This window comes from Aspergillus melleus (genome assembly GCF_016097325.1).
Source record: "Aspergillus melleus strain CBS 546.65 chromosome Unknown contig5, whole genome shotgun sequence".
Classification (NCBI taxonomy): domain Eukaryota; kingdom Fungi; phylum Ascomycota; class Eurotiomycetes; order Eurotiales; family Aspergillaceae; genus Aspergillus; species Aspergillus melleus.
The window spans coordinates 3619115-3632994 of record NW_025763374.1 but is presented as its reverse complement, the minus strand read 5'-3'; the positions used below and the strand labels follow the sequence as shown (position 1 = coordinate 3632994).

General features: G+C 53.2%; 8 protein-coding genes across 8 annotated transcripts; 3 read left to right on the top strand and 5 right to left on the bottom strand.

Moving 5' to 3' along the window:
* Positions 1-161: 161 nt before the first annotated feature.
* MSH4_2 (MutS protein msh4) lies at positions 162-1054 on the top strand (the record flags this gene model as incomplete). The annotated part of the gene is made up of 4 exons (XM_046091332.1): positions 162-362; positions 411-729; positions 784-824; positions 878-1054. 4 exons carry the CDS (start codon positions 162-164, stop codon positions 1052-1054), a joined length of 738 nt encoding a protein of 245 aa, XP_045947309.1.
* Positions 1055-1115: 61 nt separating this feature from the next.
* Positions 1116-2932, top strand: MSH4_1 (MutS family protein MSH4; the record flags this gene model as incomplete). The annotated part of the gene is made up of 3 exons (XM_046091331.1): positions 1116-1199; positions 1277-1364; positions 1413-2932. The coding sequence occupies 3 exons, from the start codon at positions 1116-1118 to the stop codon at positions 2930-2932; spliced, it is 1692 nt and encodes a 563-aa protein (XP_045947308.1).
* Positions 2933-3211: 279 nt separating this feature from the next.
* On the bottom strand, positions 3212-4935 carry LDX57_009598 (E3 ubiquitin-protein ligase HEL2; the record flags this gene model as incomplete). The annotated part of the gene is made up of 2 exons (XM_046091330.1): positions 3212-4862; positions 4931-4935. 2 exons carry the CDS (start codon positions 4933-4935, stop codon positions 3212-3214), a joined length of 1656 nt encoding a protein of 551 aa, XP_045947307.1.
* Positions 4936-5234: 299 nt separating this feature from the next.
* On the bottom strand, positions 5235-5687 carry LDX57_009597 (uncharacterized protein; the record flags this gene model as incomplete). Its single annotated transcript, XM_046091329.1, has 1 exon — positions 5235-5687. The coding sequence occupies one exon, from the start codon at positions 5685-5687 to the stop codon at positions 5235-5237; it is 453 nt and encodes a 150-aa protein (XP_045947306.1).
* A 418-nt stretch (positions 5688-6105) lies between these two features.
* Positions 6106-8071, bottom strand: LDX57_009596 (SWIB/MDM2 domain protein). Its single transcript, XM_046091328.1, has 5 exons — positions 7681-8071; positions 7458-7594; positions 6887-7348; positions 6771-6824; positions 6106-6715 (listed from the first exon to the last, which is right to left on the bottom strand). The coding sequence occupies exons 1-5, from the start codon at positions 7685-7687 to the stop codon at positions 6530-6532; spliced, it is 846 nt and encodes a 281-aa protein (XP_045947305.1). The 5' UTR covers positions 7688-8071; the 3' UTR covers positions 6106-6529.
* Positions 8072-8412: 341 nt separating this feature from the next.
* Positions 8413-10844, top strand: EifCb (translation initiation factor eIF3 core subunit b; the record flags this gene model as incomplete). The annotated part of the gene is made up of 4 exons (XM_046091327.1): positions 8413-8485; positions 8560-8752; positions 8811-10341; positions 10416-10844. 4 exons carry the CDS (start codon positions 8413-8415, stop codon positions 10842-10844), a joined length of 2226 nt encoding a protein of 741 aa, XP_045947304.1.
* Positions 10845-11348: 504 nt separating this feature from the next.
* Positions 11349-12289, bottom strand: LDX57_009594 (putative extracellular SCP domain protein Pry1; the record flags this gene model as incomplete). Its single annotated transcript, XM_046091326.1, has 2 exons — positions 11349-11861; positions 11984-12289. The coding sequence occupies 2 exons, from the start codon at positions 12287-12289 to the stop codon at positions 11349-11351; spliced, it is 819 nt and encodes a 272-aa protein (XP_045947303.1).
* Positions 12290-12946: 657 nt separating this feature from the next.
* LDX57_009593 (uncharacterized protein) lies at positions 12947-13258 on the bottom strand (the record flags this gene model as incomplete). The annotated part of the gene is made up of 1 exon (XM_046091325.1): positions 12947-13258. The coding sequence occupies one exon, from the start codon at positions 13256-13258 to the stop codon at positions 12947-12949; it is 312 nt and encodes a 103-aa protein (XP_045947302.1).
* Positions 13259-13880: the final 622 nt, after the last annotated feature.

Sequence of the window (13880 nt, the reverse complement as noted above, 5' to 3'; positions counted from 1 at the left end):
TTTGTGCAGTCAGCGAATCTCGCGGCATTTCGTCAACAGTTGGTCTTGCCTTTGTCAATCTGTCGACTGCAGAGGCAGTTTTGTGCCAGATATGCGATAGCCAGACCTATGTCAAGACGGTGACAAAGATCGGAGTGTTTGAGCCTACAGAGATCCTTCTTATGAATACTGCCAAAGAATCCAAACTGTTTTATATCATCGAGGAGAACATTACCAATACTACCTTCACTTTTCTAGACCGCAAATCCTGGTCAGATAAGACGGGCCTTGACTACGCCGACCGGCTGGGCTTTCCACTAGATATTGAATCCATCAAGATCACCTTCGGAGGAAAATACTTTGCCGCCTGTTGCTTTGCTGCGGTCGGTGCCTGGGTCACGTCGGTAAACAAATAAGCTGACACAATTTAGGTTGTTCAGTATGTTGAGTTCGAATTGAATAGAACCTTCATGGCGCACTCTCTTCGAATCCGATTCGAGCCTTCCCAAGGGTCAATGTCAATTGACCTACCCACCATTTTCTCCTTGGAATTGATTCAAAACCTTCATGTGAGAAAGTCGAGGGAGAGCTTATATGGTCTCCTTAATGAGACTCTCACGCCTATGGGCGCAAGAATCCTACGAGCCAACGTCCTGCAGCCTTCGACGGAGGAGTCGAAGCTATTGGCAAGATATGACGCCGTGGAGGATTTGTCCACTAAGGAGGAGATGTTCGCGTGTATAAGGCAAGGTTTGTGAACAATTCTGCTTCCCCTAGTACTGGACTAAAAATATGCGCTTGTAGCCCTGAAGGGATTTGTCGATGCGGACAAAGTCCTCACGTCGGTAAGTCATTTGGTAGTTCTAGCAGGTGTGAGCAGCAGTTACTAACAATCAAGCTCATTCTTGTTCCTACCAAACAAACGTTTGAATACCTCCAGCAGTGTGTGAATAACGTCATCATGTTGAAAACATACGTTTCTTCAATCAAGCCAGTGTATAAGGCACTTGGCCCGGCGCAAAGCGACCTATTACTGACAATCAGAGAGGCATTGCTCCAATACATCGATACTTAAAGACCGATAAACTGATTCGTCGTAGTTGTGCGCCCCAGTGGAATATCAGGATATTGAAGAAATGATTGAAGATACGATTAATGATCATATAACGTACCAGACCAAGCCATTGGACCTGAGGAATCAGCGTATCTATTGTATCAAGGTGTGATAGCGCTCAAACCCTGTTTTGCTGGCTTGTTCTTTGTCTCTCTGCAAGAGGCCTAAGTCTCTGCGTGTCAGGCCGGCGTGAACACTCTGCTCGACGTTGCGAGACAAACATACAAGGAGGCGAGCATAGATGCTGCAGAGCTAGTAGCACAACTTTCAGGTATGAGAGCTCTATCCTGTGGTCCCATTCAACACTAACATCTCGCAGAGACTTATTGCGTTGATCTTGATCTAAAATTCGACAAAGCTCGTCAATACTATATGAGCTTTCAGGCGACAGATCTGGATTCACTGCCAGATACATTCATCAATGTGTACCGCAAAAAGGGCCGCGTTGAGTGTCAGACTCTTGGCCTTATCAAGCTTAACCACAAGATCATAGATGCGCACAATGAAGTGGTCAATATGAGCGACGAGACCATCCAGGACCTAATCAAAGACGTTTGCGCCGGAATCTCCAAACTATTTCGTGCAAGCGAGGCAATTGCCATGCTCGACATGCTAGCCGCATTTGCGCAGCTTGCTTCGTGCAATGACTACATCCGCCCAGAACTGACCGACACACTGGCTATCAAAGATGGGCGTCACCCGATTCGTGAAAAGATCCACGCAAAGAAATTCATCCCTAATGATGCCTACGCAACACAACAATCTCGTTTCCAGATTATTACTGGATGCAATATGAGTGGAAAGTCTACTTACATTCGTACTTTAGCGCTGATGACCGTCATGTCACAAGTTGGGTGCTTCATTCCAGCGGAGTACGCTTCATTTCGCATTGTGCATGAGCTCTTTGCCCGTGTCTCCACGTCTGATGACCTAGAGGCAAACGTGTCAACCTTTGCAGCGGAGATGCGTGAGATGTCGTTCATCCTTCGAAATCTCTCCCCTCGTAGCATGGTCATCGTCGACGAGCTCGGCCGTGGCACCAGTACCACCGACGGCCTGTGCATTGCCATTGCCATTTCCGAAGCCTTAATACAAAGTAACGCGCTTGTGTGGTTTGCGACCCATTTCCAAGACCTAGCGACCATTCTAGCCGAACGGAGCGGCGTCATCAGTCTCCATCTCGCTGCAGAGATATCGCCCGATGCGTCGAAAATGAGGATGCTTTACAAGATCGCTGAAGGTCCCAACACGAGCCAATTCTACGGTCTGGCCCTCGCCAAACTGGTCGACCTATCGCCAGTTGTGCATCAGACTGCCCAGAGGGTGTCTGAACAGCTGAACGAGATATCCGACCGTCAACACGGACGATCGAGGACATTGGCCGTGGCTCGAAAGCGTAATCTGTTGCTGTCCCTCCGAGAACAACTTCTTCAAGCCCGGAATGGAAATCTAAAAGGCGACACGCTGAAGAAATGGCTCAAAAAATTACAGGATGAGTTTGCATTACGTATGGCTGCTGTCGATGAAGAGCACGATCTTCTGATGGAGGAGAGCAGTAGTTTCGATGAAGAAGAGGACGACGATGATATTGACGATAATCATCCTGATAGCAGTCCACCTGGCTACTATGATGATGATGAAGAATCTAGAATGGGAGTCATTGACTCAAGCCAGTCGATTATGTTGGGAAGCCCCTTCGAATATTCCGACGATGGGCTCCCATCCAACTCGGTCCAGGTATTCAACGATGAATCGACGGACGAAATGCTGACCTTTGGGACTTCGTCATCAGACGGACAAGTCTTCGGTGTTGGGGTTTTGTCCGATGTCTTTTCGTAGATGACAACAAGGGGTCGGGTTCATGATATCGGAATGGTTGTTTCAATGGTTTCCTTAATACTATAGTCTTATTAACAGTTGCAGTCTAATACTTGACTCTACTCTAGGTAGCATCTCGCGAACCCAATACATCCTTAATAATATCATTCTGCTCTGTCAAACAACTTCCTCTTCTTCAACAATCAATAAGTGTATCTATTCTAAGCGCTCAAGTACGAAAAACCAAATCAAACACAAATGTGCAACTTTTCGTTCAACAAGACAGAATTAGATACACCATCAACCGAAATGGAAGAGCGTCTGTTTGCCCTTCTTCCCTTTTCCTTTCTTGCCCCCGCCAGCAGAGGACTCGATATCAAAGTCGGCGCCGTCGGTACCGGAATCGCCGCCCGAGGCTGAAGACCAGGCATTCACCGGAGCAGGGCTGCGGTTATCCCAGCGCACCGTTCCGCGCGTGAGACCTGCCATGAGCACGTTGGGTTTCGCGGCGGCCGGGAGAGCCGGGAAGGCTTCGGCGCTCTTGGGGTTTGCAGGACGCGCAGATGCCGAGGATGGGGCCGGGGCCGGTCGAGACGAGCCACGGCTGGAGGACGGCGTCAGGGCGGCCGAGGTGCCCCAGGTGGTAGTGGCGGAGGACGAAGGAGCGGTACGAGGCGCCGAGCGAGCGGTGGAGGAGGACAGAGGGGGGAAAGGGTTGGCAGAGGAAGCGGAGGAGGGCAAGGCACCGCTGCGGCCAACGGCCGAGCGAGAGGACTGAGCGGTTGACGATTTCAGGCGGAGCACGCGCTTGCCACCGACGCCGCTACCGTTGACGGTGCCGGGCGACATGCCTGGAAGGACGCCGCCGGGTCCAGGGAGGGCTGGGTAATCCTCGTTGATGGCGCGCCAGTCGTTCCACGCCTTGAGGAGAGAATTCCGTTTGCCGCTGTCTTCGTAAATTTCGGCGAGCTCCTTGATCAATTTTCCTAGTTCGCTAGGGGAGGTATCGAAGAGCGAGAAGAAGGCATCGATGAGTTCGGTGGGAGAGATGGTAGAGGCGCGGTAGCTTGAGACTCGGGCGCGGAATTCCTTGAGTCGGGTCTGGTCATTCGCCAGGAGATTCGAAGCTCGTTCAATGACGGCGGCGTGGCGCATGCGCCGGGCCTGCTCCTGCGGGCTGGCAGATGCCGAGTCGCTCGTCAGGTTGAGGTGCTCCATTTCCGTCACGGGGGTAGACGCAGCCGGAGGCGTTGAGACGGGAGTGGCACCAGCCGAGCGAGCCGGCGCGTGAACGGTTTGAGTATCATTGCGCGAGAGCTGACCCCCGAAGCTGCGGGTTGATACAGACTGTGCACTCTGAATAGCCATCTGTCGCTGGTAAGCCATCTCGTCTCTTCGCAGTGGCTGCGCTGTGGACACGGGCAGCGCCTCGGAATTGGGGTCACGTCCTCGACCGGCACCACGGCGTTGTCTTTGGGGCTGGTAGGGCGATCTGTAGTCGAATGCCGAAAGATCCACGGTCCGTGCATCACGCCTGGCATCCTTTGAGAGTCCGTTGGGGTGACACTCTAGCTGGTGGGCTTTGAGGTCCATTTGGGACTCGAACACGACGAACTTTTTCTCCAAACACTCTTTGTCCAAGCACAGGAAATGGTCCTTCTGGAAATGATCTTCAAGCGCATTGTAGTCGATGTAATACTGTTGCTGGCGAGTACTAGACTGTCGGTCGCAGATGTGGCATCGTTCGTGGCGATCACGGCAATGAGCATAGAGTTCGTCATCTCCGTAGAACCGCTGGCGACAGAAACCACACTCGGGGTGTCCTTTGAAGCCACTCTGGTCCACGGCGCCCGGTACATCGTCTCCGTGTTTTTCATGCTTGCGCAGCTCGGCCATCGTGAAAAGCTCATGTTCGTGGGTGAACACCTTCTTGTTGCGTGTGCAAAGGTCGCTAAATTACACGCCAACGATGAGTACTCCGCCAAGTTCATAAATGAGTCGAGGTACGGCTTTACATACCACATCACTTTGCTATGCTTGCTTTTGACGTGACGATGCAGGTCGGGCCAGCCTAAGCATGCCACATCGCAGCCGGTATCGGGGCAATTGTATCGCAGCAAAAGGACGGTATCCTCAAAGATCTCATCATTTTCATACTCAATGCCCAAATTATCATCTTTCCGGGAGAAGTCTTTGTCGGTAAAGTCCTCAAAACGTTTTGCGGGATCATCGGTGAAGATCACATAATTGGATTCCGTCTGTTGCAAGCCAACGTTAGCCTCTGTGCTCGAATATTGCTTAGGCACGCTATGGGGGAATGGGTTTAATCTTGTACCCGACAATGTGCGCAGGCTTTGTTCTTGTAGAGCGCTCGCAGCCTCAGGGCGCAGATGTGGCAGGTCCGGTGGTTGCACGGCGACACCGAGGTGTGCTCAACGGCCGACGCACAGATGAAGCAGACCTCGCCGTCATCCGCATCCTCGGCCGCATCCTCGACCGCTTGCTTGCCCTTTGCTGTGCTCGTTGCCGCGGGCGCAGGTGACTCGCCTTCTTGCAGAGCGTCAGCTTTGCCGGCGTTCCGGTTTTGCTTGTCGCGGCCTCCTCCCCCTCGGCGGGGTCCTTGGCCCCTAGATCTACCTCCTCGACCGGAGCCATCGGTGGAGTTTTGTGAATTATCGGAATTTCCGGTTTGTCGAGATCCTCCTCTACCCCGGCGACGACCGCCGCGATTAGGACCTTGGGGCCCGGGGGCTTGCGAATGCTGGGCGTCAGACATTTTGGGCGGGGGGCGACTTTGTGGTGGAGACGGAGGGTAGATCGGAGCAATTGGCAAGGAATTGCGGGAATATGAGACGGGGGAAACGAACGGACGCCGATACAGAGGCCTTTCGGAGAAGGGAAGAAGAGCCGGACGCTCTCTGTGATCTTTGCGACCAAGACGAGACTGGAATTGAATCGACGGAGGAATTGGCAGCGGAGGACAAAAGGCGGGCAGAAAGTTGGGTTTAGCCTGTGCTTAGTGAGCAGGTCGCAAGTCACCCGAATCATTCCCAAGTTATAACTACTCCAAGGTTGACTCACGATGACGGCCCTTGACTAGTCAGACTGGTTAATTCATTCCCTGCAGAGAGGACCGTCCTCGTTACCCTACGATCGGAAGATAGCGTAAATGATAGAACAACAAGATAGGATAAAGATTACAAGAGCCAGCAACCTGAGTCATTTACCATGAAGATAGTATTATGCAATGCCAAAGAGCCAATCCCCCTGGACGGAATTTTCTAGACAACGTTCATCGCCCCGGTCTGGAAGGCAACACCAACTCCCGCTGGAGATCAGAAGATATGGATAAACAAAGGAAAAGCAGATCACAAGGAAAGGGATGGTAAGTGAGACATGGAAACATAGCAGAGAAGACAAATCAAAAGTAACAGGTGCAAGGTGTGATCTTGCTGAAATATAAAACGAATCAGAAAGGCGCCGGGTTATCGAATGCGGTGCTGAAAGAAGATATCAAAAAGTCGTTAATTGTAAGCACATACCCCATTTCTAGGGCAGGAATCGCCTGTTCGCCGAGGCTGGGTATCGTGGCAGCCCTCCCTAATATGGCGATTGGCGCTATTCGTCCTGACTGTACAGATTTTGGCTGAGAATTTTGGTCATCGTGAACATGTGTATGCGGTCTTGTTTGAAGACCGCGCGCATGGGGTCGTCGCATCGGATTTGCCGCCGGTCGCTCGGATCCTGGAGGTCATGTTCGTGAATATACTGCCACAGTTTCTTCACGGTTTGCGGGCGAGAAAGCTGAGACGATGTCAGAAAGTGAAGGTGCCCAGTCTGTCAGGCGATGGGAACATACCGTTTCTTCGCCACCCAGTAGAGCGGAAAGTGCGGGCGATAGCGTTAGAGGTTTCTGGATATAGATCAGCGTCATGACACCTTACCTTTAGTCAATGCAAGAGATGATAGCCCTACATGGAATCCGCCAGACCGGTTAACTTTCTTGCCTGTGTCCGATCCCGACTCAAGATCCGAATCGTCCTCTGCTTTGACCTTTTTAGACGTTTTGGTCTTGGTCTTCTTTTTCACCGGCGCGGCTCTACGCGTATTAGAGCCACGGGTAGGGCGTGCACGCATGTTTTCCTCGGCCTGGAGCTTGGCGGCAAAGAGAGCATCCGCGTCAACGTCGTTGTCCTGCTTCTTCTTCTTCTTGGCCGGCGGCGACTTGCTCGATTGGTCGGAGCGCTCCTCACTATCCGCATGGCGTTTCTGCGACAACGAAGATTGCGCGGGAGACGAAGGTTCGACGGGTGTTACGGAGTCGTGATCCTTGCCGTGGCCATTGGTCGCTGGGGCGCTGGTCTCCGGCGAAGCTCCTATACCACCCTGCTCGGCGAAGAGGTCGAACCTCTCCATGATCAGCTGCTTGATCGCAGCCTAGAGCAGCGAAAGAAAAATCCATGTTAGCCTTGTATGTCATAACCGTCGGCAACGTGTGGGACCGGGAACACGGGAGTTGCGACAGGACGGGCAGCGGCGAGCAGACCTTCTGCGGAGTAAGATCATAGCCGACCACTTCCTGCAGTCCTTTGCGGATGCGCTTTTCGGATATGGTGTTGAGATCACTTTGCCCCAATATGGAGTCAATGATCGGTACATACTGGTCACGGGCATCTGGGGAGACTGGCGCGAACGCAATGATGTCAGTAGGGAGCGACGTCGGCGGGCTGGACGCAGCCCGGCCACTTTTAGGTCCGGCCGGAACTTACGCGACATCTTGCAAGCCGTATCAGTCTTCTTGTCGATTTGGCAGGGGCAGGACCAGGGGGGAAACAATTGTGACGGTGTCAATTGCAAAAACGACGGGTCGCAGAGGTCTTGGAGAGCGAGAGTCCGGTCACGGCGGCGATGGATGGTTAAGGAAGATCGTCCAGATCTGTCTGGGCGTAGCGCTGGCGCTTAGGACCGGCGGGGCATAAGAGTAACGATGAGGGGAGAGGAGGGAAGGAGGAGAGGGAAGGAGAAGAGAAGGGTGAGAGAGAAAGAAACAAAGGAGAAGAGTAAGACAGCCGGCCCACAACGACCAGCAACAGTCACCCGCAGAGTATCAAATCCGGCCGGAGAGATGCGTGGGGATTGCGATTGTTATGATCTCCAAAGACTCCAAGTTGAAGAAGAGAGAGAGAAAGAGAGCGCGGATGCTTAGTCACCGGTCACCGGACGATGTGTCTGCCTGAGGCTGCAACGCCTGTTTCTCCGCTGAGTCAGGGCTGAGTCAGCGACATCGCACACAGAAGCGGTTGTGCTGTGGATTTGTTCTTTTTGCCCTAAAAACAAGCCAAACCGGGGGCGACCAGCAGAAAATCAGTCCGCATCTTCCCTTCTCGAGAATCCCCATCTTGCGATTCCCTGCCCTCCACTCGTTTCCTCTCCCCTCCACCCCCCCCTCTCCCTCCCCTCTCCTCCCTCCCAATACATCGCCTCCGTGCCCCCTGTGCATTATGGCGCCCAGTTTCGACACTTTGACCGAACAGGACCTCCACGAAGAGGAGGAGGAGGAGATTGATTTCTCCGGTGAGTGCGAAAGAATTCTCTCCGTCGCTGCCCCGCCCAACTTGTCGCTGACCTCGATCGCCTCCGATGTTTAGATCTCAAGGAACAATATGAAGTGAAGATCGAGGAGGGTCTGGATACGTTCGTCGTGATCGACGGACTCCCCGTTGTGCCGGAGGAGAGCCGACAGAAGCTCATCAAATTCTTGTTGAGGAAACTCAACACGGTCGGCCACACCTCCGAAGATGCAGTTTTCATGCCTTTGAGCGACAAGAAGATGTCCGAAGGGTACGTATTCGGCATTTCCGCCGCGAGAGGACTGGGATCATTAATGCTTTGCGACCAGCTTCGCCTTCGTTGAGTACGAGACCCCCGAACAAGCCATCGCCGCCGTTAAGCACCTACACGGAACGCCCCTCGATAAGAAGCACACCCTCGCCGTGAACAAGTTGATGGATATCGAGCGCTTTGGCCGGGAAGGACGCGTCGAGGAAGAATACAAGCCTCCTACCATCGAGCCGTTCAAGGAGAAGGAGCACCTGCGGTCGTGGCTCGGCGACCCCAACGCCCGTGACCAGTTCGCCCTCTACCGCAACGATAAGGTCGGTGTTTTCTGGAACAACAAGAGCAACCAGCCTGAGAATGTCGTCGATCGTGCCCACTGGACGCAACTTTTCGTCCAGTGGTCTCCCAAGGGTACCTACTTGGCATCTGTTCACCCTCAGGGTGTGCAGCTGTGGGGTGGTCCCGCTTTTTCGAAACAGAAGCAGTTCCCTCATCCGTTCGTGCAGCTGGTGGAATTCTCGCCGGGCGAGAGCTATTTGACCACCTGGTCCGCCCGCCCGATTCAGGTGGAGGAAGGTGGCTCCGGCGTCCTGAGCTACGAGGAGGACGGCAAGAACATCATCGTCTGGGACATCGTATCAGGAAAGCCCCTGCGATCGTTCGTTTCCCACGACCTGACCGCGGGTCCTGCCGGCGACGGCGAGCCCAAGAAGAAGGTGCAGTGGCCCGCTTTCAAGTGGTCCGCTGATGAGAAGTACGTCGCGCGTATGCTCCAGGGCCAGTCTATCTCGATCTACGAGCTGCCGCGGATGAACTTGCTGGGTAAGACCTCGGTCCGGATTGACGGAGTTTCGGATTTCGAATGGTCGCCCGCTACGGTCAACCGGGAAGGTGTCAAGCAATACGAGCAGTTGCTCTGCTTCTGGACGCCCGAAATTGGTAGCAGCCCTGCTCGCGTTGCCATGATGAGTGTGCCGTCTAAGGAAATCATCCGGACCCGTAACCTGTTCAACGTGTCGGACGTGAAGCTGCACTGGCAGTCCCAGGGTACTTATGTCTGTGTCAAGGTCGACCGTCACTCCAAATCTAAGAAGTCTATGGCTACCAACCTGGAAATTTTCCGAGTGCGCGAGAAGGGTGTTCCGGTCGAGGTTGTGGACAGTCTGAAGGACACCGTGATCAACTTTGCTTGGGAGCCCAACGGTGGCCGCTTCGTCCTCATCACCACCGGTGAAGCGCCCAGTGGCTCCGGCGCTCTTCCCAAGACTGCCGTTTCTTTCTTTGCTCCCGAACGCAAGGGTGTCTCTGCCGGCAACTTCAAGCTGGTGCGGACTATAGAGAAAAAGACCAGCAACGCCATCTACTGGTCTCCCAAGGGCCGTTTCGTCGTCGTCGCCACCGTCCACTCGCAAACCAACTTCGACCTCGATTTCTGGGACATGGACTTTGAGGGCGAGAAGTCCGAGGCCGAGAAGGATCTGGCCGCCAACCTCCAGTTGATGAAGACCGTTGAGCACTACGGTGTCACAGATATCGATTGGGATCCTACGGGTCGTTACGTCGTTAGCAGTGCTAGTGTCTGGACTCATTCCGTAAGTTATTTCTTTCCTATTCATCGCAGCCTAACAGATTTGGATCCTTTTGGCTAATCCCAAACTTCTTTCAGATGGAAAACGGCTGGAACATTCACAGCTTCTCCGGTCAGACCCTTTCCGAGAACCCCACCGACAAGTTCAAGCAGTTCCTCTGGCGCCCTCGCCCCAAGACCCTCCTCAGCAAGGAGGAGCAGAAGCAAGTGCGCAAGAACCTCCGCGAATACTCGAAGGAGTTCGACGAGGAGGACAAGTACGCCGTCGACATTGCCAACACTGCCGTTGTCGAGAAGCGCAAGCGTGTCCTCAACGAGTGGGTTGCCTGGATTCGCCGGGAGAAGGAGCTCCTGTCTGAGGACAAGGACGTCTTCGGCGTTCCCGAGGAGGCCGACGACCCCAAGTTGGCCAAGGACGCTCCCCCTGCTACGGAAGAACAGGGCGAGACCGTTGTCGAGGAGATGGTGGAGGAGATCATCGAGGAAAACGAGGAAGTCATTGGTTGATTGGGTTTTCCTTTCCGTATTTAATGCTACTCTCTATTTTCTATTTCCTCTTTCTTCATCTTGTCTGTCGATATCCTCGTTCTTCTTTTTTCCGGGGCAGTTTTTGCTTCTCTTTCCCTTGATATTCTGACCCCCTCGTTCCCATTTGTCTTGAGCTCGGTCTCTTTGGCTTGGTTTCGGCGCCTAGAGCGTCTGAAACTTGACTATGTCTCCTTCCCCCCAAAAAAAGTGAATAGATCTGTATTGCATATCTCCCCGCCGGGAATTTTATGTGCGTGATGTTGGTAGCATGAGAGATGACAATGACAGGCCGGCATATGTACAACGGCAGATGATGTACCGTGTCAGTTACGCGTGTGAATTCTAGCTTCAATTTTTTCTTTTCCAGCCTATGGTTTCCGGTCGGTGACAAACCAGTAGAGCATATCGATTCTAGCACGTCCTCTATAACCATGAGGATTGATACACCCGGCTGTACTACCCCGATGCAATTTTTTGGAACCGTCAAGCTAATATGAACCAGAACAATATCATACCCAGTATCGCCAGGCGCCCAGTCCAGCTGCGGCCCTCCAACACCAAAACCCTGCTTGCACCACTAGTCGCAGCTGTACTCGTAGCCGGATCATCCATCGAGGTCGTCGTCGACGGCCCCGAATACGTACTAGACGGCTGCACATTGACCATGAACAGACCATTCTCGCCACCCATGGCCTCCGTCCCGCCCATCACATTCCCCGGCGGCAGATACTCGCAGACGACGTACCAGCCCTGCGCGTAGCGATACCGTCCAGAGGCATCCTTCGCGTCATCGTCGTCCCCCGTATATCCGCAATCGACCGCCGCGCATCCCACCTGCCTCGTGGCCTTCCAGACCAGCTGGGTGAAATGGCCCGTCTCCTCCGTGAACCCGGTTGGTTTGTGGAAATCGTAGTGGCGGACTTCGTCGCCCCAGGCGGCGATGGCTGCCGATGCGTTGGGATACCCGAAGGCGAGGTTCTCGCCATACGGTCCGTGCTATGCACATATCACATTAGATATTGTCTTGGCAGTACTTTTCTATTTTTTGCGTGCTTGGGGGTGCAGAGGATAGGAAGGAGAGGAAGAGGGGTGACATGGATCAGTGACGGGCAACTCACCGAATGTTTCCATTTACATTTCTGGGCCCAGGCGTGGGCGTAGTCTGTTAGCGTTTCGTTCCAGAGGAGATCCGTTGCATTGTGGGCGCGGCGGTAGCTGTTGCTGGCGGAGAGGACGTCATCTTTGAAGACATCCGCGGAGGTATAAGACGGGGGTTGTGGAACGGTTGGAGTAGCGGTTGCACCGACGGTGACTATGACGACGGTTGTTTGGACGATCTGCTCGGCATGTGCGAGAATGAGGAGCAGGTATAGGACGAGGAGAACGAGAGAGATATGGAATTTGGGTGAGGGAGAAGGAGCCATGCTGAGTAGGTTCGTGGTCATTGATGGGCATTTTCTGTGTCCAGGATGGCTTGAAGTGCTTGTTTAGTGTGAAATGTGACGATCATATGCGAAGGAAAAGAGCATCGTCAAGAGAAACAGAGGATCAAACGCCCTTATCGAAAGAACCCAGGACCCGGACCAAAGACAAAGGTTAAATATAGATCTGCAACTGCAGCTGCAGCTGCAACAAACAAAAGCGACAAAGGGCTTCGATTGTGGCCCATTAGCCGCTGGCCAGAAAGGCAGAGGATAATGGCATGAATGGAGAAAGGAATGAATGAGTGAATGATAGGAGGGAAATGGTCGACGACATCGTTCCAGCAGCCGCCGATTGACGTAATCGCTCCGTTTGTATGGTTCACTCTATCTTCAACTCTCGATCTGAAGAAGGTTTATGATTCTACCTCATGTTCCACCACAATGGACTGCAGATCGATCGGGCCACCATTTGGCTCTCCCGAGACCTCCGGTCGACCCGACAGCGCCATAACCTTTTCTCTACTTCCCCATCTCCATCAGGTCACAGCCTCGCCTTCGCGCACTGCATAACGATATTGATGTCCTGATTGAAGGACCGGAGTCTTCTCATAGTCTGGAAGGACTCGTTTAAGAGAATCAACAAAGACGATGAGCGTCTCAGGCAGCAAGGTGCAAAAAAAAGCGATTGTCATGACCGCCCCGTTCACGGCTGAATCCCGGTCGCTTGGGACCTTTGGTCAGATTGACGCATAGGGAAGCATCGGAAGTTATATCAAAGCACTTGAGATCATCACGCCGTTGAGCAAGCGCCAAGTTGAAGATAGTGGGCCAGGTGGAACTGGTGATCGGTGCGGTCGCGAGGGAGACGGTGAGGACGGCGATGGACGTAGACTGCGCTCGCTGGTCACAGTGGGGAGGAAAGCGAGGATCGACGGCAAGGCTGATGGAGATCAAGGGTGCTGGGGACATTGATGGTCATGGTATGCTCAGGGATTGAATAACTTTTGGAAATCGGAATTAGAAAGGGAGCAATATCCATCTGAGGTATGTTGGGCCGAGCTTCGTGATAGCTGACGACATGAAAGTGAGTGATATTCATCAAGTACCTGGCCAAGTGGAGATGAATAAACCTGCTCGAGCTTCTCATCGCCTCATCTTTGGCCCCAAAGAATTGACCTCCCTGTGCTGTTTGTCCATCGACGTATCGCCGTATCCACTACTCAGGATCAATGTGGACCTGGACTATGGGATGTCAGTTACCTAGGCACTTTCGAACCGCAGCATCTGCAATGCAGGCTTCAATCACGGCGGCATCAAAAGGGCCATGGGTGTGTGTTCGAGGTCTTTAAGGACTATTTGGACGACCGAGAATCCTGGGAGATGGAGACGCTTGCCTCCGTCTTGCTCCAGGAATCCACACATTACAAGCTGATTGTGTTAGCATTGAGCAAGGAAATGGATGACACTGTCTGGTTGGCTCTCGAAGTATTCGAGACATGAAAGAGCCGCTCAGCAATGCCGACAGCCACAGCTGGTCAACGCAATCTCCTGGAGCGATGAAGCGCAAAGACGTTTCAAGATCCGGCTGCTC

Excerpts from the sequence above, each read along its gene's own strand:
- LDX57_009596 (XM_046091328.1), bottom strand. Across the intron at positions 7,349-7,457 it reads ATGATCTTACTCCGCAGAAG|GCTGCGATCAAGCAGCTGAT; the intron begins GTCTGCTCGCCG and ends TCGCTGCTCTAG. Across the intron at positions 6,716-6,770 it reads TACTGGGTGGCGAAGAAACG|CTTTCTCGCCCGCAAACCGT; the intron begins GTATGTTCCCAT and ends ACATCGTCTCAG.